This window comes from Euleptes europaea, chromosome 14 (genome assembly GCF_029931775.1).
Source record: "Euleptes europaea isolate rEulEur1 chromosome 14, rEulEur1.hap1, whole genome shotgun sequence".
Taxonomy (NCBI): Eukaryota; Metazoa; Chordata; class Lepidosauria; order Squamata; family Sphaerodactylidae; genus Euleptes; species Euleptes europaea.
This window is the reverse complement of record NC_079325.1, coordinates 6128548-6154475: the sequence shown is the minus strand read 5'-3', so window position 1 is coordinate 6154475 and position 25928 is coordinate 6128548. Positions and strand designations below refer to the sequence as shown.

Genomic DNA, 25928 nt, shown 5'->3' with positions numbered 1-25928 from the left:
CTCTGTGGGTTGGGTTGCCAGCTCTGGGTTGGAAAATACCTGGAGATTTTGGGGGTGCAGCTGGAAGACGGCGGGGTTTGGGGAGTGGAGGGACTTCAGTGTTACCCCATAGAGTCCACCTTCCAAAGTGGCCATGTTTCCCAGGTGAACTGATCCCTGTCGCCTGGAGAGCAGCTGTAATCCCAGGAGATCTCCAGCCAACACCTGGAGGTTGGCAACCCTATCCGTGGGTCTGTGCACTTAGATACGTATTGCAAGTTTTGGGCTGGAAACATAATTCCCAGGCATGCTGGTCCAGTTTAGATGGGGACGATGTAGGTTGGCAATCTCCAGGCTACACAGAGCAGTTCCCCTGGAGAAAATGGCTGCTTTGGAGGACACCTGATGGAATGACACCTGATGTCCCTCCCCTCCCTAAACCCCGCCCTACCTAGGCTCCACCCCAATCTCCAGGAATTTACCAACCCAGAGTTGGCAATCCAAAGACCATGGCATGTGGGGAAAGGGAGCTTCTGCAACTGCCATGCCATTATACAATCCCTTTTTCTGAACTGGCCGTGCCTACATGATCACTTCACTTCCAGTCTACACCCAGAAGTGCCGCATAACAACGGGCCTTTTACCACTCACATTGGTAGTTTGAGTGGGAAAAGGCCTGTTGCGATGTGAAGCTTCAAGATATAAACCAAAAGTAACGCAATCGTGTTGGCGCAGCTGTGCACGCACACGATCCCCACTTCCGAGCCAGGCAGTGGATTGGTAGGCAATTGCCCACCAATCTAAGCAACCTGGCAACCCTACTGGCAACCCTACCCATGAAGGACCCAGGGGAAAATGTCATTAAGCTTGATACCATCCAGTGTTGATGAGAGCTGGCCGGTGTCTGTCTGTCTCATGCAAATATTGGCAGAAAGGGGGGAATGACTCAGGTTTCATTGGAGCCAGGATGAATGGCTTTCAGATCACACAAGCAAGGAAAAGTGTTTGAAATCAGCAGTCTCACCTGTCTGTTGAAATCCAGGCAGTTTCGTTCATTTCCTAGAAAAGAGTGAAAAATAACACACAGGATTAACCAGGGCTGTTATTTTGGCAACCTTTGCACTGGTAAAAGGACAGGGATTGTGGCATGTGCTACTAACACATTGCTATCTATCACTCCCAACCGACGGGAGGTTTTGGGGGCGGAGCCTGAGGAGAACGGGGTTTGGGGAGGGGAGGGACTTCAATCCCATAAAGTCCAATTGCCAAAGCAGCCATTTTCTCCAGGTGAACTGATCTCTATCGGCTGGAGATTAGTTGTAATAGCAGGAGATTTCCAGTTACTACCTGGAGGTTGGCAATCCTAGCACCAGACTAGGAAGGTTCTTCACCATTTTAATGTACAATGTTAAATGCTTGTGCTTTATTTCAGGTTTGTTTCAGCTCTGTTTTCAGACATCTGCTCTCAGATTTCTGTAGTCCAGACTCCAGACCCTATTGTTAGGGTTGCCAATTCCAGGTGGGGGCTGGATATCTCCTGGAATTACAACTGATCTCAGGCAACGGAGATCAGTTCCCCTGGAGAAAATGGCCCCTTTGCAAGGTGGCATCTATGGCATTATACCCTATTGAAGTTCATCCCCTCCCAAACCCCACCCTCCTCAGGCTCCACCCCCAAAATCTCCAGGTATTTCCCTACCCAGACATGGCAACCCTATTACACTATGGAATCTGCTTTGAGTGTCAGCAAGAAAGGGAGATTGTAAATAAATAACCAAGCCACCCCCAAAAAAACCCTACAACTGTTTAGATCCTCAGCTAGGGTTTCCAGCCTCCAGGTACTAGCTGGAGATCTGTTATTACAACTGATCTCCAACCGATAGAAATCAGTTCACCTGGAGAAAATGGCCGCTTTGGCAATTGGACTCTATGGCATTGAAGTCCTTCCCCTCCCCAGACCCTGCCCTCTTCAGGCTCTGTCCCAAAAACCTCCCGTCGGTGGCGAAGAGGGACCTGGCAACCCTATCCTCAGCTGGTGTGTTAGGGGGAGGGGTAGTTTGGATCGAAACAACCTTTGAATTGCCTTTGAATTGCCCCTCTGCTAGTTTCTTCATGTGATGAAGGCAAAATTGCAGCGGTCCTGTCAGGGTCAGACTTTGGGGTGGAAGTCCAAGACCCCGGGTCACGATCTCAGTGGGGGAGCCCCAAAACCAGACTGTATATTAAGTGTACATTCGAAGGGGATGCTACCATCAGGGGGTTGAGGGTAGGCAAACAGGTCTAAAATCTAACATTACCTTAACTGCACCAGTGCCAGTTTCTTTGCTATCTTCTAATGCAATCTAATTCCCAGCAATGACATCAGTCATCCTGACTGGGAGAGGGCCCAATAATTATTATTTATCCATTCTGCGGCATGCTTCGGGGAACAAAATAGTTCACATTTCTTATCTTGCTGACTCTCAGGGCAACACCTGCAAGTTAGGGTAGGCTGAGAGACAGGCTGTGCATTACAAACTCCTCATGTTTGTTGGAGAACAGCTCAACTTTGTATCACACGTGCCATGCAGATGGACTCCGGCTCTTTTCCATTTGCAGCCACAGCATGCAGGGAGAAACAGCTGTAGCCTCCCCCTCCTCAGTGTTTTTGCATCCTCAAATTGCCCCAGGGAGTTTGAGGATGGCTCTGTTGTAAATATCATACTTACAGAGTTATATATTAAGGTTCACAAAGTGATACAACGTCCTTGTGTTGTTCACAATGCACACAAACACTTCGTATTGTTTATGTGGTCCGTCCATAGGGTTGCCAGCTCCCAGTTGGGAAACTACTGGAGATTTTGGGGACGAAGCCTGAGGAGGGCGGGGTTTGGAGAGGGGAAGGACTTCAATGCCATAGAGTCCAATGGCCAAAGAGGCCATTTTCTCCAGCGGAACTGATCTCTATCGGCTGGAAATCAGTTGTAATAGTGGGAGATCTCCAGCCACCACCTGGAGGTTGGCAACCCTATGCCTCCATGATTTAGCCCAAGACTCCCCTTGAGTTTCCTGAGAAAGGAAGGAGAAGAACCTGGGTCTCCAAGCAATCATCTAACACAGAATCTATAAGTGCATCTAGAGTCGTGATGACTAGGCAGCTAACAAGAACCCCCCTGAGCAATTCTTGATTCCTAGTGCCTTTTTCTTGAAAAATGGGGGTGGGGTGGGGGTATCGTTTCATGGATAACATAGAATGAGGTTGCAGGCAGGCAGCATTGGTGCAAAGCAAAACACAAAAACCTCACAATATCAGTAACGTTTGGTAGGACCAACCTAAATGAGCTTGAATTGTGCAACCATTGAAGTTCTCTGGAACTCTTTATCAGGCGATGACATATACACGGGGTGAGGTGGTGTATCTTTCAGGTTATGAACTTAAGGCAAGGCTGCCTATCTGTTCCCAAGCTTGGTATTGGCTATCACATACCTAAGTGAACTCACAAAGGTGGCTTATACTGAGACTGACTGTTGTAGGGTTGCCAACCTCCATGTAGTAGCTGGAGATCTCCTGCTATTACAACTGATCTCCAGCCAACAGAGAAAATGGCCCGTGGAGAAAATGGCTGCTTTGGCAATTGGACTCCATGGCATTGAAGTCCCTCCCCTCCCCAAACCCCACCCTCCTCAGGCTCGGCCCCCAAAACCTCCTGCCTGTGGCAAAGAAGGACTTGGCAACCCTATTGAAAGCTATATCTTTACCATCACCTGTGGCCATTTAACCAGAGATGGCAGGGATTGAATCTGGGACTTTTAACATGAAATACATGTACTCTGTTGCTGAGACAGGGCCCCTCCCCATCCACTGCCCCAGACTGATACTGGGTGAACCTTTAAGCATTTCTTTCATTACATTTACATCTCACTGTACCCCATGGGTGCAGCACCAGATTTTCTAAATGCAAATGCTTCTGTCAATCTCAAGAATTTTAGCTGGTGGGGGAGGGTAATCAAATACGCCAAGGGAAGTGAAAATGTCATTTTATGGACACATCCTCTCAAAACAAACAAAAACGACCATCCAGTGCCGGTCATGTTTACTCAGGAGTAAGGCCTACAGAGTTCAGTAACACTTCCAAAGTCAGAGTTGATCTACCGAGAGTACAGAATGAAGTTATAAAAGTTGGACCACTACAGCAGGTGGAAGATCATATATTTGAATGTTCCTCTAACCTAATGTAAAAAATTCTCCCTGCATGCAATAATCTAGTATCTCATGGAGAAAGGTTTAGCTTTGCTCTAGCCCTGACAGGCTAGGAGTTTTTCTTTTCTTTTCTACATTAAAATAAGGTAAAAATGCCTTAAAAATATGATAACCCTTCCTTGTAGGGTTGCCAGGTCCCTCTTCGCCACCGGTGGGACGTTTTTGGGGCAGAGCCTGAGGAGGGGAGGGTTTGGGGAGGGGAGGGACTTCAATGCCATAGAGTCCAATTGCCAAAGTGGCCATTTTCTCCAGGGGAACTGATCTCTGTCAGCTGGAGATCAGTTGTAATAGCAAGAGACCTCCAGCTAATACCTGGAGGTTGGCAACCCTACTTCCCTGCAAATCTGAAGTGGTACAGTTCACAACCCTACCTACTGATTCCAAGTAATAGGTCCAACCAATGTAAGTGTGTGTAGGCTTACAACTTCCAAAACAAACAGTAATTATTACAAGAACGTTTTTAATGTAACACAGTTGTTAATATAATTATCCTTTGCTGCTTTCCTCTTGCCATTTATCTATGTAATATGCAAACCAGCTGGGAGACCTCTGAATAAAAACAGGCCTGCATAATGCGGAGGCCAAAGCAGGGGATGTTTCAGCATCTCAGAAGAGGTTCTGGAGCCTCATTCTGGTAGGCGCTGGGCAAAGCCCGTACATACCAAAAACCCTGGCCTCTGTCCATTGCATTGATCTGAGGCAAGCCGCGACAAGCCGAACTCAACAAACAAGACGAGGGAGAAGAGAGTCGGAGGAGGGTGGGAAAAGATTGCGATCGGCAGCTTTTGCACAACGCCGCGTATCCTGAAGATAGCGTTTTGTTTTTGAAAAAGAGCCCTGTAAACAACGTTTTACATTGACAAACAAGAGGGGGTTGGATTCCGAAGTGTCCTCCTGCACCTGGCATTTCCAGATTTCAACACAAGTGCTAACCATTGACTTGGGAAGGTATCTCTTGGAAACCCGCTCAAAAGGAATGGAGCCTGAGCTAGAATTCTATGGCGATTAGGGTTGCTAGTTCCTCTTTGCTATCGGTGGGAGATTTTTGGGGCGGAGCCTGAGGAGGGCGGGGTTTGGGAGGGGAGGGACTTAAATGCCATAGAGTCCAATGGCCAAAGTGGCCCTTTTCTCCAGGTGAACTGATCTCTATCGGCTGGAAATCAGTTGTAATAGCAGGAGATCTCCAGCTACTACCTGGAGGTTGGCAACCCTAATGGTGATGCTCTCCTTGATCTCAGTAGCGCTCAGGAGAACAGCCCGTCGGGTTGGGCCCTCGCCAGCTTAGCGCAACAGGACGGCCATAGCCTGGAAAGCCAAGTTAAGAAGATGAGAAGAGAAGGGGGAGTGGGAGGCGTGGAGAATATACTGTGAAAGTTATTTCTCAATAGGTCAATTTAAAGGTTATTCCTTAATATAATCCCTAATTTGAACTTCTTATTATAGATATTTTAGAATATTATACGAACTGGATTTGATAATATAAGATAAATAAGATAAATATAATGTAAATCTACAAATGAGGATTACATGTTGGCAAAAGTATATACAAATTAAATGCTAGACAGAATAGAGTGAAGGGGAAGTCCCTTTTTTTTGTAATAGATAATTGTCTTTGTTTTCTACTCTGTTTAAATTTATAAGAATTATATGATGAAAACTGATTTAGTTTGTAATAAATGAGAAAATAATAAAAATTCTATTAAAAAAAAAGAATATGAGAAGAGAACACACCCTTGGCTGTACATGAATAGCGCGCCTGTGCACCAGTGGAACTGGCGCATGTCTCCAAGCTTGGAACAGCGGGGCCAAACCAGTAGTGTTCACTGATGACACAGCAGGACCTTTTGAACACAACATTTTGAAACACTAAACGTTTTTGCAATAGTGTGATAACGCTATTACCTTTACATTCAGTAGAAAAAGAAGGCGCACTCAGGCATTCAGCACGCTGTTTATTTCTGTCTGGGCTGTGGTCTTTGCCATATAGCCAGTGTGGTGTAGTGGTTAGAGTGTCCAGGATCTGGGAGACCTAGGTTCAAATCCCCCTTCTGCTAGGGAAGCTCGCTGGGTGACCTCGGGCCAGTCACACACCTTTGGCCCAACCTACCTCACAGGGTTGATGTGAGGATAAAATGGAGGAGACAAGAGTGATCTAGGCTGTTTTGAGTCCCTTTTGCAGGGGAAGGTGGGGTATAAATGAAGTAAGTCAATAAATAAGTAGGCAAGAGGGTGAGGAGCTAGCTTTGAAAGATGAGACGAGAGTGTATCCCTCTCCTTCATATGCACTGGTGTCCTCATGGTAGGGAGCACCCCCCTCCAGAAAGACATAGAACATTTGTAGGATGTAAATCCGCTTAAAATACTAAGGCTGCTTCTACTCAAGAACATGAACACAAATGAAACAGACTTCTATTGAATCGGACCCTTGGTTCAACAAGGTCAGTATTGTCTACTCTGGCTGGCAGCAGTTCTCCAGTCTTTCCCATCACCTAATGCCTTCAAAACAACAACAACGGAGATGCCGGGGATTGAACCTGGGACTTTCTTAAAGTTGCCAGTCCCTACCCCACAGAGTAGTTCTGTTACCACAAGTCCTGTTTAATCTCCACCCCTCATTTATCTTTGGGTTTACAACTGGGGGTGGGAGGTTCTGGCAGCACCTCTTGAGAGAGTGGGATATGTGGTCCAGAGTCCATAAGCTGATGACTTGTGCAGGAGTCCCTCTACTTGTAGAGTGTCAGAGATAACCCAACCACAGACAGGACCACAGAGGAGTACTGGGGTTTGCCTCATGGCGATGTGAAACATCCTAGCATCCCCGGACACAATCCACTAAGAAGCTCTTCCGCACGGGCCCTCCTACAAATGAAAGGGAGATATAAAATTCCTCTGTAGAGAAGTTCTCTTGCATAAGATTCTGGAGTGAACCAGAATCATGCTGCCTTGCATAGCACCCCTTCGTTCTAATAAGGCTTGTGCAAGTGGTTAAGATTCTCTCCAGATGAGCATGCTTATTATATTAGGTGCTGTGGAACACAGGCAGGATGCTGCTGCTGCAGTCATCTAGTTTGTGGACTTCCCAGAGGTACCTGGTTGGCCACTGTGTGAACAGACTGCTGGATTTGATGGACCTTGCTCTGATCCAGCACGGCCTTTCTTATGTTCTTATGCTTTAGAGAGGCAGACTCTAATCTGGAGAACCATTTTGATTCTCCACTCCTCAACATGAGTGGCGGACTCTAATCTGGAGAACCGGGTTGGTTTCCCCACTCCTCCACATGAAGCCAGCTGGGTGACCTTGGGCTAGTCATAGCTCTCTCCGAACTCTCTTAGCCTCACCTACCTCACAACGTGTCTGTTGTGGGGAGAGGAAGGGAAGGTGATTGTAAGCCAGTTTGAGTCTCCTCAAAGGGAGAGAAAAGTGAGGTATAAAAAACAACTCTTCTTCTTCTTCATTTAACCCCACCTTTCTCCCCAGCAGGAACGCAAAGCAGCTTATCTCCTTCTCTTCTCCTCCATTTTATCCTCACAACAACCCTATGAGGTAGGTTAGGCGGAGTCTGTGAGCTTCCATGAGCTTCCATGGCAGAGCAGGGATTCGAACCCGGCTCTCCGAGATGCTAGGCTAACATTCTAACCACTACACCACACTGGCCTGTGCTTTCTGGTGCTTGTTTAGGAATGTGGCCTGCATGAATGCAAGACCGTACGTAGGCTGCTTACTTGGGGGTGGGGAAAGGCGTGAGCAGCTGGAGAGCTGGCAAGGGCGGCAACCCCTGCCCTGTCCCTATGCCATTTGCTACTGATGCTGCCCCCACCTACCCCCTCCTTTCCCACTGTCACACTGGCGTACGAGTGTCAACACCACAGCAATTGGACTGCCCCTCCCCTGCCCTCAGCCTGGCAAACCACCTCCCCTTCTTCCTTCCCAGTTGAACCACGACGCAAAGCTTTACCATGGCTGAGCTGTCATGTGGGAAAGAAAGTTAAAGGACTGGAGCGGGAGGGCAGGGAGGAAATGTACAGCTTAGCTCCACCTTCCTTTCCCCGTATTGGCTGCAGATGGAGCAGTAGGGTTGCCAGGTCCCTCTTCGCCACAGGCAGGAGGTTTTTTGGGGTGGAGCCTGAGAAGGGCAGGGTTTGGGGAGGGGAGGGACTTCAATGCCATAGAGTCCAATGGCCAAAGCGGCCATTTTCTCCAGGTGAACTGATCTCTATCAGTTGTAACAGCAGGAGCTCTCCAGCTATTACCTGGAGGTTGGCAAGCCTATGGAGCAGCCACACAGACACTCTGCCCACAGCCACTCCCACTTCCTCCTTTGATCAGATCAACGGGTCCGGGAGCTAGGGTTGCCAACCTCCAGGTACTAGCTGAAGTCCCTCCACTCCCCAAATCTTGCCTTCCTCATGCTCTGCCTCAAAAATCTCCAGGTATTTTCCAACCCAGAGCTGGCAACCATACTAGGGTTGCCAACCTCCAGGTACTAGCTGGAGATCTCCTGCTATTACATGCAATCTCCAGCTGATAGAGATCAGTTCACCTGGAGAAAAATGGCCGCTTTGGCAATTGGACTCTATGGCATTGAAGTTCTTCCTCTCCCCAAACCCCGCCCTCCTCAGGCTCCACCCCAAAAATCTCCAGATATTTCCCAACCCGGAGCTGGCAACCCTAGAGAGAAGGAATCTTTGGGGGGGCCTGTGAGTGGGTGGGAGTTGGTAAGTCCCTCAGTCGAAAAAGATTTCAAGTACATAATTTCTCTGGGGCATCAAAATGAATTGATTTCCGTGGGGTTGGTGAGTCCATGTTCCTCATGGCTTTGGACCGGGAGGGGGCAGGGGCTTTTGAAGCATTTTCTTCCAATGTTCCCACCTAACCGGATCTAACCCACTCCCCAGCATGGTGTGCATATACCAAGACGGAAAGCTGAATCCCAGCGATACTCTGGGAGAGGAGTTGGCTTCCCTCCCTTATGGAACCACCAGCCGGCAGGCATGGGTCTACTTTGCATAGGTTGGCACCAGCTCTGCGACTTTGCCTGAGGAGGTTTCTCTGGAGGGGGGGGGGGAAACCTCCAGCAGTTCTGGGAAGAATTTTTGTTTTGTTGCTCTTCGGTTTATTTTTAGACTCAGACGTTTTTGTGAATCGTTCAAGAGAAAAGCAGAACGAAGGCCGTCAATCACAGAGGATACTTGAAAGAGGGGTTCCCTCCCCCAGGGAGTATCCAGTGTCACAGATCTAACCCATGCAGCTCCCCACAGTAGGCCATACAACAGCCTCCCCCCCCACCCGCCTCGATGATCCTCAGAATATCAACTTCAAATAATTATGTTTCCAGTCCTCACATTAGGGTTGCCAACCTCCAGGTACTAGCTAGAGATAGGGTTGCCAGGTCCCTCTTCACAATCGGTGGAAGGTTTTTGGGGCAGAGCCTGAGGAGGGCAGGGTTTAGGGAGGGGAGGGAAATCAGTGCCATAGAGTTCAATTGCCAAAGCAGCCATTTCTCCAGGTGAAGTGATCTCTATTGGCTGGAGATCAGTTGTAATAGCAGGAGACCTCCAGCTAGTACCTGGAGGTTGGCAACCCTAGCTGGAGATCTCCTGCTATTACAACTGCTCTACAGCAGTTAGAGATCAGTTCACCTGGAGATTTGGCAATTGGACTCTATGGCATTGAAGTCCCTCCCTTCCCCAAACCCCGCCCTCCTCAGGCCCTGCCCCAAAAACCTCCCGCTGGTGGCAAAGAGGGACCTGGCAACCCTACCCCAACGCAACCTCTCCGTGCGATCCCATGTAGGAACGGACTCCGCGCATGAAAACACAAAAGGATCTAGATGGGAAAGACAGGTAGCTGTGGTTACACAGGTGAGAAGGCAACAGGGATGCTACATGACACATTTATATCAGATGCATACCAGGTGAACATTAATGGCTTCCTCGAAAGAACCCTGGTCTCATTAGGGCCAAATCACACATTAAAAACTCCACGTCTCCCATGTGAACTTTGAACAGATGTGTTCTGGGAGTTCCCAACTGGGAATTTAATTCTCAGGTGCTCATGGGCTCAATTTGGACCAGTGCATAAGAAGAAGGGGCTTCACCTCCCCCCCCCCACCATTTTCCTGTCCTGAAATAACCCAGGGGAGGTACTATTTGCATCTGGAGGAAACTGTAAGCTTCATCAGTGAGGTCATTTCAGTTCAGGAAAAAGGCAAGGAGAGCAGACGGACGAAACCCCTCCTCCTCACACACGGTGGTTCTGATCCAAAGCGGGCCTGTGCACTCCTGGGAACTGGAACTCCTGATGTACATCTGACCCAAAGTCCTTGTGGCTGTCACATAGACTTTGCAATGTGTGAACTGGCCCTGTAAGAGACTGGATGCCTGACCTCATAAGCTCTTAGAAGCTAAGCAGGGTCAGCCCTGGTTAGTATTTGGATGGGAGACCACCAAGAAAGTCCAGGGTCCCTACGCAGAGGCAGGCAACGGCAAACCACCTCTGCTCATCTTTTTGCCTTGAAAGCCCTACAGGGTTGCCATAAGCCAGCTGTGACTTGACAGCGTTTTCCACCACCACCACTCTTCTCTGCAACACAGCGAATGTGCCCAAGTTTCTTCTGGAGAGCAAAGAGTTGTCTCCAGGGTGCACCAGGTAAACTAGACCAATAAATCGAGACTCGCTGAAAAATTACAGGAGAGGGGAAATGACAGCTGCTGCAGAAGAGTTGGTTTTTATACCCCGGTTTTCTCTACCAGCGTGGTGTAGTGGTTAAGAGCGGTGGTCTCTAATCTGGAGAGCTGGGTTTGATTCCTCACTCCTCCACATGAGCCATGGACTCTAGTCTTCTGAACCGGGTTGGTTTCCTCACTTCTACACATGAAGTCAGCTGGATGACCTTGGGCTAGTCACGGTTCTCTTAGAGCTGTCTCAGCCTCACCTATCTCACAAGGTGTCTGTTGTGGGGAGAGGAAGTGAAGGAGATTGTAAAACGGTTTGATTCTCCTTAAAAGGTAGAAAAAATCAGCATATAAAAACCAACTCTTCTTCTTCTACCTTTAAGGAGTCTCAAACCTTCTTACAATGGCCTTCCCTTCTTCTCCTCGCAGCAGATATCTTGTGAGGTAGGTGGGGTTGAGAGAGATCAGAAAGAACTGTGACTAGCCCAAGGTCACCCAGCAGGCTTCATGTGGAGGAGTTGGGGAATCAAACCCAGTTCTCCAGATTAGAGTCCGCTGCTCATGTGGAGGAGTGGGGAATCAAACCCGGTCCTCCAGATTAGAGTCTTCCCCTTGTGTGGAGGAGTGGGGAATCAAACCCGGTTCTCCAGATTAGAGTCCGCCCCTTGTGTGGAGGAGTGGGGGAAACCAACCCGGTTCTTCAGATTAGAGTCCGCCACTCATGAGGAGGAGTGGGGAATCAAACCCGGTTCTCCAGATTAGAGTCCGCCCCTTGTGTGGAGGAGTGGGGGAAACCAACCCGGTTCTTCAGATTAGAGTCCGCCACTCATGAGGAGGAGTGGGGAATCAAACCCGGTTCTCCAGATTAGAGTCCGCCACTCATGTGGAGGAGTGGGGAATCAAACCCGTGGGAATGGATGGAGAATGGATTGGAAGGGGCAAGTGGGAGAGAAGAGTCCCTCCAAAATTTGCAGCCAGCTGTGCAGATGAGAAACCTGGGATCTCTCTTGCTGAGTGGAATCCTTATGAAGTGGATCTGGGGAATGCCCCATGGGAACTGATTTGACTTACGGTACATGTAACAATGAAGTCCTCGGCAGCTGCACAGGGGAAGACGGATAACGGTGAAAGAGAAACGTCTCCAGACAGACATTAAGCGCAGCGGTTCTAATTATCTCAATGGCCAAAAACGGTACTAGAAAGCCACTAAAGGTGCCATCGGAAGAGTTATTCTGCAGTAGAGGAATATCTAGCATATGAATGGGAGAAGGGAGGCTGAGAAAATTGGCTTTGCGAACATTTCTTACTGGAATGAATATTGATCAGGCTGCCAGCAGAGAACTGGGAGCGGCATGGTTAGGAATTCCTTGAAGGAGGGCCCCAGAACTCCTGGAAGGCCTGCCACCCACACGCATACCCCACTGGCTGGGACTGGCAACACATGAAAAATACACACGAAAAGCAACCAGTTATGATGAAACGCAGCCTGAAGCCCCACGCCTTTCCTAGGAACAGAAATGCACCCCAAACAGATGGGCTGAATCGGGCCATTTAATCCAGCATCCCATTTCTAAGAGCAGCTATCCATAGGGTTGCCAGGTCCCTCTTCGCCACCAGCGGGAAGTTTTGGGGGCAGAGTTTGGGGAGGGGTGGGACTTCAATGCCACAGAGTCCAATTGCCAAAGTGGCCATTTTCTCCAGTTGAACTGATCTCTATCGGCTGGAGATCAGTTGTAATAGCAGATCTCCAGCTACAACCTGGAGGTTGGCAACCCTCGCTATCCAGATGCTTCTGGAAAACCCTCAAAATGGAGCATGATAGCAACCATTCTCCCAGGTGTTTTGTCCCCAGCGCAGTACTCAGAGGTATACTGCCTCTGAATATGGAGGTTCTGTTTCATTACCATGGCTACTAGCCATTGACACACCTGTCTTCCATGAATGTGTCTGATCTTTTCAAGACCCCCTCCCCAGCATTCCTGCATTTCATGGGAGCACATTCCATAGGTGAAAAATTCATGGTGCAAAACAATCCTTTCTCCAGCCGGTTCTGAACATGCTGCCAATTATCCTCTCTGAGCTTTTTAGCATAATGAGGTTTTTGAGTGAAATTAATTGCCAGGAGGTTAAGAAGCAAAAGATAGTACTTTAGACAACTTATAATAACTTAATTTCCTCTGTGCAGGAAACTTATTTTAAATAGATAAGAGAGTGTGGGGGAAGAAAGAGAGTCTTGGGAAGCCAACAAAATGGTAACGGGATATAGAAGCCTGCAGTTGTGCCCTAGGAAGGAAGGCGGAACGGTATAGCCCCGTTTCATCCGATCATGGAAGCTAAACAGGGTTGGTACTTGGATGGGGGACTGCCAAGGAAGACTCTGCAGAGGAAGGCAACGGCAAACCACCTCAACTTTTCACTTGTTTGGAAACCCCCTGGCTGGATTCACTATTAGTCGTGTGTGTGTCCTGACTTGATGGTGCTAACGTAAGTAATTGTGCCTCAGCTTGACAGCCAGTGTGGTGGTTAAGAGAGGTGGTTTGGAGCAGTGGACACTAATCTGGTGCACCGGGTTGGTTTCCCCACTCTTCCACATGAAGCCAGCTGGGTGACTCTGGGCTAGTCACAGTTCTCTCAGAACTCTCTCAGCCTACCTCACAAGGGGTCTATTGTGGGGAGAGAAAGGGGACTGTATGCCGGTTAGATTCTTTCTTAAGTGGTAGAGAAATTTGGCATATAAAAATAATCATCATCATCATCATCTTCTTCTTCTTCTTCTTCTTCTTCTTCTTCTTCTTCTTCTTCTTCTTCCTTCGAAACATCACTGTCCAAACAGCAATTGTGAGGCCAATTTCCAAAAGGAGGACGAAGCACTCCACACACCTGTTCCCTTTGAGTCCGCCATACTAGTCCATCAACTCCAAAACAACAAGCGTTTACTGGATGTCACCTGAGGCTCAGCACTCACATAACAGCGCAAAACAGCTCCCCAGCTAGAAAGCTGTCTCACAGCCAAAGACATAACAAATGAGTAATCCCTCTTAATTGCATCGCCAAGGAAGACTGAGTTTTATTAAGGCGGGTAGATAAAAGCAATTTAATATTATTTTTCCTTCTTATAAAAACACTGATCAAAAGACAAGAGGGGGACACACGTATGAAGGTTTTGTAAATGTGTTTTTGTTGGTGGCGTCCAACATGGTGAGAAAGAGTTTTGGCCCTCATGCTTGAGACCCCTGTGGGCACCTCATTTGGTACCAACAAAAGACAGGGCTGTCCTCTTGACTGGAGCTACTGAACTTATTTGGGTGGGATCCAGGGTTAGAGGGCAGCCACAAAAGGGTTGCTTTTGTGGATGACCCCCCCCCCCAATGTTTCATGATGTTGGAGAACCCGGCTTCCATGACACTGGAGAACCAAGCTTTGTACAGCAACATTCTCCAGAAGGGGCTTTCCTAGGGTTGCCAAACGTCAGGTGGGGCCTGGAGATCTCCTGGAATTTCAATTGATCTCCATATGACAGAGATCAGCTCCCTTGGTGAAAATGGCTGCTTTGTTGGGTGGACTCTGGCATTGTACCCTGTTGAGGTCCTTCCCCTCCCAATAGGGTTGCCAGCTCCAGGTTGGAAAATACCTAGAGATTTTGGGGGCGGAACCTGAGGAGGGCAGGGTTTGGGAAAGGGAAGGACTTCAATGCCATAGAGTCCAATTGCCAAAGCGGCCATTTTATCCAGGTGAACTGATCTCTATCGGCTGGAGATCCGTTGTAATAGCAGGAGATCTCCAGCTAGCTCCTGGAGGTTGGCAACCCTACCTCCCAAGCCGTACCCCACCCAAGCTCCACCCCCAGATCTCTAGGAATTTCCCAGCCTGGAGTTGGCAATCCCAGTCTCTCCATTCTGGGCAAATGGACAACAATATGGCAAGTGAAGTTCAGTGTAAGTAAGGGTTAAGTGATGCACATTAGGGAAAAAGTGGCTAACTTGGTATCTACACCTATCTGGTACAAACTGGCGGTGACTGGCTAAGAATGTCAGATTAGAATTTGGGAGACCCAGGTTCAAATCCCCACTTTGTAATGGAAGCTTTCTGGGTAGGGTTGCAAGGTCCCTCTTCGCAACGGGCGGGAGGTTTTGGGTGTGGAGTTTGAGGAGGGCGGGGTTTGGGGAGTGACTTTAATGCCATAGAGTACAATTGCCAAAGTGGCCATTTTCTCCAGGGGAACTGATCTCTATCGGCTGGAGATCAGTTGTAATAGCAGCAGATCTCCAGCATGTACCTGGAGGATGGAAACCCTATTGCCGAGTGACCTTGGGCCAGTCACACACTCTCAGCCCAACTGACCTCACAGGGTTGTTGTGAGGATAAAATGGAGAAGAGGAGGATGACGTATGCCGTTTTGGGTCTTCAATGAGGAGAAAGGCAGGATAGAAATGATGTCATTAAATAATAAAATAAATAAACCACAAAAGAGATCTTGGGGTCATGCTGGATAGTAGAAACAAAAGAACTATGTGGGTTGTAGCCATTCTGTGCTAGGGATTATTAAGAAAGGAGTGGAAGATCAAACAGGTAGGATTGTAACATCTTTGTACAAATTGATGGTGCAACTATGCCTTTGTGTACAGTTCAGGTTGTTCTCTCTCAAAAAGGATATCGTAGAGCTGAGAAAAATCCCAGAAAGGGAGCCACCAAAATGAACAAAAGATTGGAACACCTTTTCTATAATGAAAGACTTGGCTGTTTGACCTTTTAATTTTTTTAATTTTCAAATAGAGAAATATATAAAGTCTTGCCTGGGGTGGATATAGAAACCCTTTCCCCTCCCTCTCCCATAATACTCAGAACCACCCAATAAAGCTGGTGGACAGTAGATTCAGGCCAGACCAAAGGAAGGGCTTCCTTACATAATGAACACTTAACATGTGGAACTCACTACCACAAGCTATGGCACGGCCACTCAGTCTGTCTGGTTTGTGCCAAGCAGCTGCAAATGGCTGCTGAACCAGTTTGCATCGGGTTTCCCCAAAACATGTACAAAGACTCTGCTCATTCAAACTGACTGGCAGCCATTAGCATCACCAAGGTCTAGACTAAAGGGTGGGATTTGACTGAGACAGCATTTATTGGTGGCTAGGGTTGCCAACTTCCAGGTACTAGCTGGAGATCTCCTGCTATTACAACTGATCTCCGACTGAGAGATCAGTTCATCTGGAGAAAACAGCCACTTTGGCCATTGAACTCCCCCCATTGAAGTCCTTCCCCTCCCCAAACCCCACCCTCCTCAGGCTCCACCCCAAAAACCTCCCACCTGTGGTGATGAGGGACCTGGCAACCCTACTGATGACTGATTGATAGGGTTGATGAGAGATCTAATTGTCTATTTAACCAATTGCATGCTGAGCGGAGCAGCGGCACAGCCAGGACGAAGGGTAGTAAAACTCAATTGGACTGTGAGAGAACACATATGTGTGAAAATCCAGTTGTGCGGTTAGTAAAGAATACAGTGAAACAATCCATAAACAGATTGACGAAGTTTCGAACCAACTGTCGAAAAATCAGATCTCTCTTTGCAACCGGTGAACAGGACAGGATTCGAACTAGCAGGCGTTCGGACATCCCTGTACAAGAGTTACTTAGGGAGGTTAAGATCCCCTTTCCCTGCAGGGCTCAGTAACTGCTGTTTTGGGCTTTCAGCTGAAGAAGGAGAGCTGGATGGGGAAAACAGGAACGGCTTATGTGCTGGTTTTTTTCACATCGGTATTGAACATTACTCAATAACTTAACAGATATCACATGACTGCCAAGTTCTCACTAACTGCTGATGAAATGGTACGAGTCTGCTTCTGGATTCCACGTCAGAAGTCTGTGGGGCAGGATTACGCAACAAAAATGTGGCTACTTTAAAAAAAGAAATCTCCCATAATGATGCCAGCCTCCAGGTGAGGCCTGGGGAACCCTCTGGAATTAGAGCTCATCTCCAGACTACAGAGATCAGTTCCCCTAGAGAACATGGATTCTTTGGAGGGTGGATTCTTTGGCATTATTACTCACTGTGGCCCCTGTTATCCCCAAGTTCCACCCCCAAATCTCCAGGAATTTCCCAACCTGGAGCTGGCAACCCTATCAGTGGTGGTAAACAGAAAACATAGGGTTGCTAACTCTGGGCTGGGAAATGCCTGGAGATTTTGGGGTTGGAGCCTGGGGAGGGCAGGGTTTGGGGAGGAGAAGGAACTTAGCAGGGTATAATGCCATTAAGCCATTTGCTCCAGGGGAACTGATCTGCATCGCCTGGAGATCAGTCTTAATTCTGGAAGATCTCCAGGCCCCGTCTGAACGTTGGCAACCTTACACATCAAGAAGAAGAAGAAGAAGAAGAAGAAGAAGAAGAAGAAGAAGAAGAAGAAGAAGAAGAAGAATTGGTTTTTATATGCCGACTTTATCACTTAAGGAAGAATCAAACCGGCTTACAGTCTCCTTCCCTTCCCCTTCCCACAACAGACACCCTGTGAAGTAGGTGGGGCTGAGAGAGTGTGACTAGCCCAAGGTCACCCAGCTGGCTTCATGTGGAGGAGTGGGGAATCAAACCGGGTTCTCCAGATCAGACTCCACTGCTCCAAACCACCACTCTTAACCACTACACCGCACTGCCTCTCAAGGAGGAACCTAGGCTCATACTCTTCTGTGCCTGTTTCCTATGTGCAGAGAGTGTAATAAATAAATAAAAATATTTTCAATACAGAAGAATAAACACATGAACACAAGAAGCTGCCTTATACTGAATCAGACCCTTGGTCCATCCAAGTCAGTATTGTCTACTCAGACCGGCAGCGGCTCTCCAGGGTCTCAGGCAGGGGTCTTTCACATCACCTACCTGCCTGGTCCCTTTAGCTCACTGGTTCCCAACCGGGGGTCCGTGGACCCCCGCTGGTCCGCGAGAACTAAATTAAGGTCTGCGAAACAAAGTTATAAACCCATAAATTAATATTTTCAATTAAAATTTCTCTATTATAAAAATACATATTCAAATATTATTCTAAGTTTAATGTTTAACTAACAGTTATGATTAAAGTTTATTTTCAAATTCTCTGAATTTTTATTTTGAACCTTGGGGTCCCTGCGCCGAACAAAAAAGTCCTAGTGGTCCCTGGTCAAAAAAAGGTTGGGAACCACTGCTTTAGCTGGAGATGTCGGAGATTGAACCTGGGACCTTCTGCATGCCAAGCAGATGCTCGACAAACTGAGCCACACAAACCCTCCCTCCTGTAATCACATGAACCCTCAGCGGCTGCCCACAATGGTGCCATCCAGAAATAGGGTTACTGCTCTGTGTGCGGATTCAGGCCTTGAAAAAACACTCGCACAAAACTCATGTTGCTCGTTCTTTTGGGTAAAGCCCAGCCTTTGTCGCCTCGGCTCCCCCCGCCCTTCCTTTTTCTCCTCTTCCCATCCCAGGATGTATTCCTTCAATCACCCTCATTTGAAATTCAAATCCTGCCTCCCTCTTCTGCGCTCCCCCTGCCAACCGACTGCCAGGGAGTCTGGCCATATGGAAATTTTGCCGGCCCTACTCAGGGCTCTGCTATGGAAATCAGCAACTTCATGCAAATCGGCAGGCCCCGTCGCCATAGCAACCAGCAGCTCCCAAAGTTGGCTGCCCAGGCCCTTGGGGGTGAGTGAGTTTGCTTTGGCCATGCAGCTGGGAGGGAGAAATCTGGGCAGATCTCGGAAGCTAAGCAGGGTGGGCACTTGGGAGGGAGACCGCCAAGGAAGGCTCTGCAGAGGAAGGCCATGGCAAAGCCCCTCTGCTTCTCGCTTGCCTTGAAAGCCCCTGGCTGGGGTCGCCATAAGTAGGGTTGGCAGGTCCCCCCATGCGAGGGTTGGCAGGTCCTTCTTCGCAACCGGCCGGAGGTTTTTGGAGCAGAGCCTGAGGAGGGTGGGGTTTGGGGACAGGAGGGACATCAATGCCATAGAGTCCATCACGGACAATATACATAGACTTACCTGATTTACAGGATACTTATAAACCTTATTGTATTATGCTGGACTGATATTGAGAATCTTGTATGTGTATCTTTTATTATAGGACTGTATTTTGTATATATATTCACTTTTTGCACCTTTGCACTTTATAAATTTACTTCTATATATTCGTGAGTGCTGTTTGGATCTTTTCCATAGAGTCCAATTGGCAAAGCGGCCATTTTCTCCAGGTGAACTCATCTCTATCGGCTGGAGATCAGTTCTAATAGCAGGAGATCTCCAGCTACTACCTTGAGTTTGGCAACCCTACCCCATGCCTAGGGTTGCCAGGTCCCTCTTCGCCCCCAGTGGGAGGTTTTGGGGGTGGAGCCTGAGGAGGGTGAGGTTTGGGAGGGGAGGGACTGCCATCCCATAGAGTCCAATGTCCAAAGTGGCCATTTTCTCCAGGAGAACTGATCTCTATCAGCTGGAGATCAGTTGTAATAACAGGAGATCTCCAGCTAGTACCTGGAGGTTGGCAACCCTACCCATGCCACTGGCGGGACCTGCAGGGGAAGGGGATGTTAACCTCCTTGAGTAACTACTTCTACTGGTTCGAGTCCTGTCCTGTTCACCAGTTGCAAAGAGAGATCTGATTTTTCGACAGTCGGTTTGAAACTTCGTCAATCTGTTTATGGATTGTTTAACTGAATTCTTTACTAACCGCACAACTGGATTTTCACACATCTGTGTTCTCGCACAGTCTGATTGACTTCTACTACCCCTAGTCCTGGCTGTGCCGCTGCTCCACTCAGCACACAACTGTTTAAATAGACAATTAGATCTCTCATCAATCCTATCAATCAGTCATCAGTAGGGTTGCCAGGTCCCTCTTTGCCACCGGCAGGAGGTTTTTGGAGCGGAGCCTGAGGAAGGTGGGGTTTGGAGAGGGGAGGGGCTTCAATGCCATAGAGTCCAATTGCCAAAGCGGCAATTTTCTCCAAGTGTTCTGATCTCTACTGGTTGGAGATCAGTTGTAATAGCAGGAGGTCTCCAGCTAATACCTGGAGGTTGGCAACCCTAACCACAGTGGCCACACCTTTTGCACCCAGGAGAGATGGCAGCTGCCTAACCAGTCAAAGGGATTCCTGGCCACAGCTGCCATCTGCCTATCCAGCAGCAAGCATGAGTCCAAGAGCGTTCCCAAACTACAGACTTGCTCCTTGAAGGGGAGTGTAACACCATCCCAAATGGGTAGGCTTGCCAACTCTGAATTGAGAAATTCCTGGAGATTTGGGGGTGCAACCTGGGGAGTTCAGGGTTTGGGGAGGGGAGGGACCTCAGCAGGGTAGAATGCCACAGAGTCTACCTTCAAAAGCCACCATGTTCTCCAAGGGAACTGATCTCCGTTGCCTGGGGATCAGTTGTAATTTCAGGATATCTCCAGGCCCCACCTGGAGGCTGGCAACCCTAAGAACAGGTGACACCTTAAGTCCTGGGTTATTAAAGGACAGTTGTTCTAGTAAGATTATGTAGCATTTTGTAATAGATTTTATCTGGACCTCAACCATTTTTGCCTTACTACGCAGCTGGGAAACCAGCCAGAGGATTTTCTGGAAGAGGCGGGCGTGTAGTCCTATGTGCCAGCAATGCACGTTGAGTGGGATCTGTGCCTGCTAACTAGGGTTGCCAGCTCTGGGTTGGGAAACAGTTGGAGATTTTGGGGTGGAACCTGAGGAGGGTAGGGTTTGGGGAGAGGAGAGATTTCAACGGGGTTTAATGCCATAGAGTCCACCTTCCAAACCGACCATTTCCTTCAGATGAATTGATCTCTGTCGCCTGGAAATCAGTTATAATGCCATGAGAGCTCCAGCCACCACCTGGAGGTTGGCAACCCTACTGCTAATCCCTAACTCTTACCAAATTCATGGGGGATATGTCTATACTGGCTAATAGTTATGATGGTTAAATGAAACCTCCATGTTCAGAGGCAATATACCTCTGAAACCATTTGGACACTGTTAGAAACCAGATTTTGGGCTAGACGAATCTGCTCCAGCAAGACTTTCCTTATCCTCTAACATATGTATGGAAAACACCAAGGCTTTTCATTTACTTGGGACAGTCATATATAACTGGTACTTGTTCCCTGGAAAAATAATTGCTTCTGTTTTGCTCTGTGCCAGTGTTTTTATTAGTGCACTGCTAGCTGTTAAAGAGGCAATTCTTCAGTCTCCCCCTCCTCCAGGTCCTTGTTATATGTCGGGATGATGAGGCTTATTGTATGTAATATAATTTTCTCTGCATTGTACTCCAGCCTCATAACTCTGCTTTATTGTCTCTGTTACACAGTACTGCGTCTTTAGTGGATTTTTCTATAATTGTGTTGGTTGTGAGCGACATACTGTTCTCAAAGGCTTGGGTCTCAGAGAGAATGGCAGACTTGACAAGTAGGAAGTAAATGACTGAATAAATGATGGGGAGCTGATGCTGATATCACAAAGAGTTGCCAGGTCCCTCCTTCGCAGGAGGTTTTTGGGGCAGGGCCTGAGAAAGGCGGGCTTTGGGGAGGGGAGGGACTTCAATGCCATAGAGTCCAATGGCCAAAGCGGCCATTTTCTCCAGGGGAACTGATCTCTATTGGCTGGAGATCAGTTGTAATAGCAGATCTCCAGCTAGTACCTGGAGGTTGGCAACCCTAAGCGCACATGGCTATAAAGGCACAAATAATGATCATATAGTTCACTAGCAATAGCCATTTTAAGCTTATATCATTTCAACCTATAGTAATATTATGCTTCTCTAGTATACCTTCAGCCAAATGACTGATCACCCTTTCCTTTTTTTAAATCAATGCAAGACAGCCTAATGCAGCAGATTAAACAAACGTAGCGAAGGTAGGGTTTCCAGGTCCCTCTTCACCACCGGTGGGAGATTTATGGGGCAGAGCCTGAGGAGGGCAGGGTTTGAGAAGGGGAGGGACTTCAATGCCATAGAGTCCAATTGCCAAAGTGGCCATTTTCTCCAGGGGAACTGATCCCTATCGGCTGGAGATCAGTTGTAATAGCAGGAGATCTCCAGCTAGTACCTGGAGGTTGGCAACCCTAGCAACCCTATTGGCAACCCTATCCAGAGCTACTCCTTTCTCTGGAAATGCCCAAGCGTCTGAAAGGCCTAAGTAGTTTTAAGTTCTGGGTAGGATTGCAACAGCTTCCCACCTGCCCAGTGGAACAGGGTGGGGATGGAAGCGGTTCCCAGTGCCTCCAGCCATGTGGTTACTGGCAGTTACCTTTGAAGTGCTTCCCTGTTTGCCTGTTTTATGTATTTGTTCCAAAAGGGCTTTGTCTTCTCCTCGCTCCCCAGTCGCCTACCATAGAAAAGGGAAGTCACTCTGCTAGGTGTTGCTCTGATCCGGGCAGATAGAACGAGGACGTGCCGCAAACAAACAGAGATAAAGTCCCGGGCCTACACAGTGCCGAGTATCAGATAGGGTGGGGCTGAGCTGGCAGGGTCTCCCATTGCACGCATTTTTTTAAGCAAAGGTGGTAGAAAGTTGGTTCTCCCCCCCCCCCTGGAAGGAGAAGAGGGCCGTTAAATTCGCCAAGGGGCATCACACCCTTGTTCCTAAAACAATACACGAACGTGTGGCAGAACCGCTGCCGGCTATTTCTCCATTTCCCAGGCCTGTGAGAACGGAGGGTTGTGCCAGGTGACAAGGAAGATAGAGGGAAGAAAATGGAGAGGAGGGAGGCAGATAAGAAGGACCCACACCCTCCGTGGCTCCACTCCCAGTTCTTAACCACCATCCCGGGAGGAGGAAGGGAATGCCACAACACCCCCTGTCCACCACAGAACAACAACCAGCTGCGTGCAGAGGACGCTCGGGATGCACGTGCAAACATTTCCCCAACCGCCTCTCATTCCACAAGGCTGCTGTCCTGTACACACTTCTCACAAGTAGGGTTGCCAACCTCCAGGTACTAGGTTAACCAAAGCTGCAGTGCTACGACCAAACAATTCCAATATCAAAATATATTCAATCAACCAATCTACATATACTCTATACCTATTATAAACAAAGCAATCCAAAAATACTCTACAACGACTGCAGTATGCTTATATAAAAGATTTCAACAGGTCATAATTCCAAAATTAAGTTCAAAGGTAATGATCCAGTCCACCGCGAGAGAGGAATCCGGTATTTCCTATTTCATAAAATAATCTTTCTTCAGTCGCATTTGAAAAAGCTGGACTCAACAGCAGTGTTCTTTAATCCATACTGTGGCCAAACTGGCAGTTGTTTGGTGCACACATAAATTTTAGTTATTCACTAGAGATGCATACTGTAGAGTATTTTTGGGTTCCTTTGTTTGCAATAGGTATAGAGTATATTTGGATTGGTTGATTGAATATATTTTGATATTGGAATTGTTTGGTCATAGTGCTGCTGTTTTGGTTAACCTTGCATGTTCAGCATGAGCATTATTTTTTATTTAACCTCCAGGTACTAGTTGGAGTTCAGTTTGCCCTGGAGAGGCTGCATTGCAGGGTGGATTCTATGGCATTATACCCTGTGGAGGTCCCTCGTCTCCCCAAACCCCACCCTCACCGGGCTCCACCCCCAAATCTCTAGGCATTTCCCAGCCAAGAGTTGGCAACTTGATGTGCCACCTAAGTAGGAACCCTGACGTTCATCTTGGGTTCCCACAAAGGTGCTGTTGAAGTCAGGAGCTGGGGAAGGGGGCATCTGAGGTCAGGAAAATGCCCTGAATGCAGGGGAATCTTAAGCTCCCTCCCCTGTAGCTATGATACCAATCTCATTGCGGTACAGCCCGTCATTTTTAAAGTGAGAGGGGAACACTTGGGAGCTCAGTTGTGGAATGTGCAACATCTTCCTCCCTTAGGGTTGCCAACTTCCAGGTACTAGCTGGAGATCTCCTGCTATTACAGCTGATCTCCAGCCAATAGAGATCAGTTCACCTGGAGAAAATGGCCACTTTGGCAATTGGACTCTATGGCTGTGGTATTCATAATTGGGACAGAATTTCCTGGCTCTGCTGTCTGACCCCCTCCAGCTACATAGCTTGAGACAATGAACAGAAGACATTTAAACCATTTTCACTTGTACAGTCCCTAAAGCCCCCCCCCCCCCCAGCAGTTTTGTGAATGTATGACATGAAAAGAAGAGATCCAGGTTTAGAGGGCAAAGCCAGAAGAAAACCACCCTGGCCCTGAAGCCGTCAGCTACAAGCCGAGGCTTATCCTCACAAAGGTTTTTGGACCCATTTAACAGCCAGTTAGATTGGCATCCCTTCTCCCTCCCAACCCCTGAAGCGTAAGAAGCTTGTTGAACTGGCACTCCCCCTCCCTGGCCTTGGAATCCTTTCACTTGCTGAAATAACTCTGGCAGTGGCTAACTTTAAAGACATACTTGACACCCGTTCAAGAGGGTGTCCAGATTTAATTAAATTTGGCTTTGAAATGGTTTTTGATGAGGGAGCGATGGGAGTGGAGCTTCCAGCAAGCTCTCTGGCATCGTTGTGGGCCAACCTGCTAGCGCAGGTGGGCCCGGCAGCAGGATCGTGTTGTGCACCTGGACAGGGGTGGAGTGCCCTGTAGGCTGGCCAAAGGATGAAGTCAACTTGCTTCTTTTACTTTAGCGTGGTTGCCTGCTACTCTGCTCAGTCTGTCAGAACCCAAGGCTGACCCTGCAGGTAGGGTTGCCAGCTCCAGGTTGGGAAACACCTGGAGATTTAAGGGGTGGAGCCTGAGGAGGGTGGGGTTTGGGGAGGGGAAGGACTTCAATGGGGTATCATGAACACATGAACTCTTGGAGCTGCCTTATAATGAAACAGACCCTTGGTCCATCAAAGGCATTATTGTCTACTCAGACCAACAGTGGCTCTCCAGGGTTTCAGGTAGAGGTTTTCACATCACCTACTTGCCTAGTCCCTTTAACTGGAGATGCAGGGGATTGAACCTGGGATCTTCTGCATGATGCTGTCCAGCTGGCGTCAACCAGGGCCAGGGCTTTATCTGCTCTGGCCCCTGTCTGGTGGAATAGTTTCTCTAATGAGAACAGGGCCCTGCGGGATCACAAGGAGTTCCACAGTGCCTGCAAGACAGAGCTGTTCCACCAGGCCTATAGTGGAGGCCAGCTACATTTTCCATCAGTGCTGGCCTCCCTACTCCTTCACCTTATTCTGTGGGTAGGGTTGCCAACCTCCAGGTACTAGATGGTGATCTCCTGCTCTTACAACTGATTTCTAGCTGATAGAGATCAGTTCCCCTGGAGAAAATGGCCGCTTTGGCTGGACTCTATGGCATTGAAGTCCCTCCCCTCTCCAAGCCCTACCCTCCTCAGTCTCTGCCCCCAAAATCTCCAGATATTTCCCAACCCGAAGCTGGCAACCCTATATGTGGGGGACCTGACTGCTTGCAGGCCCCAATGTGGCAAAAATGCTACAATAGGGGCACCATCCTACATATTTATTGCTGATGTCGATTTATTGTTGACGCTTATGGGGCCGGATTTTATTTATTTATTATCAGAACAGTTTTAGTGTGATTTTATTGTAACTTGAATTGTATTTACTATGAGATTATGCTGTGAGCCACCCTGAGCCCAGCTTTGCTGGGGAGGGCAGGAGGTAAGATGGAATAAATAAATAAAAGCCAATGGCAGGCAATAAACACGGGGCTGGAGTGTGCATGAGGGAGGGGGCATCTCATCCCTGTTCCACACACATATCCCCCCTCCCAAGGAAATGTGCCCTACTCTAGACATGCCTCCCTGCAAAAGGCAGGCAGGAGAGAAAGTTACCCTTATTGCTTGCAACATCTTTATCAATTCAGATATTTCTACCCTGCTTTTCTCCCCAAGGGGACCCCAAAGCAGCTTGTAACCATTCTCCTTTTCCATTTTTGCCCAACAACCACACCGTGAAGCATGTTAGACATCACTGAGGGCACACAAAGCCCTTTCGGAGCGAGGGCAATCATTCTGGAACTGGCATTGCTCACCCTGTAAGCCACTCCTTAGGGATTCTGGGGAGTGTGTCGAGGTACTACCATG

At 48.2% G+C, this 25928-nt stretch overlaps 1 protein-coding gene across 1 annotated transcript in view; it reads right to left on the bottom strand.

Annotated features, from left to right (window-relative positions):
- Positions 1–25928, bottom strand: part of POU2F3 (POU class 2 homeobox 3) — a 96213-nt gene that overhangs the window by 53839 nt on the left and 16446 nt on the right. The window contains exon 4 of the mRNA XM_056860860.1: positions 1004–1038. Within this exon, the coding sequence (XP_056716838.1) occupies positions 1004–1038 (35 nt within the window). The remainder of the gene's footprint in view (positions 1–1003; positions 1039–25928) is intronic.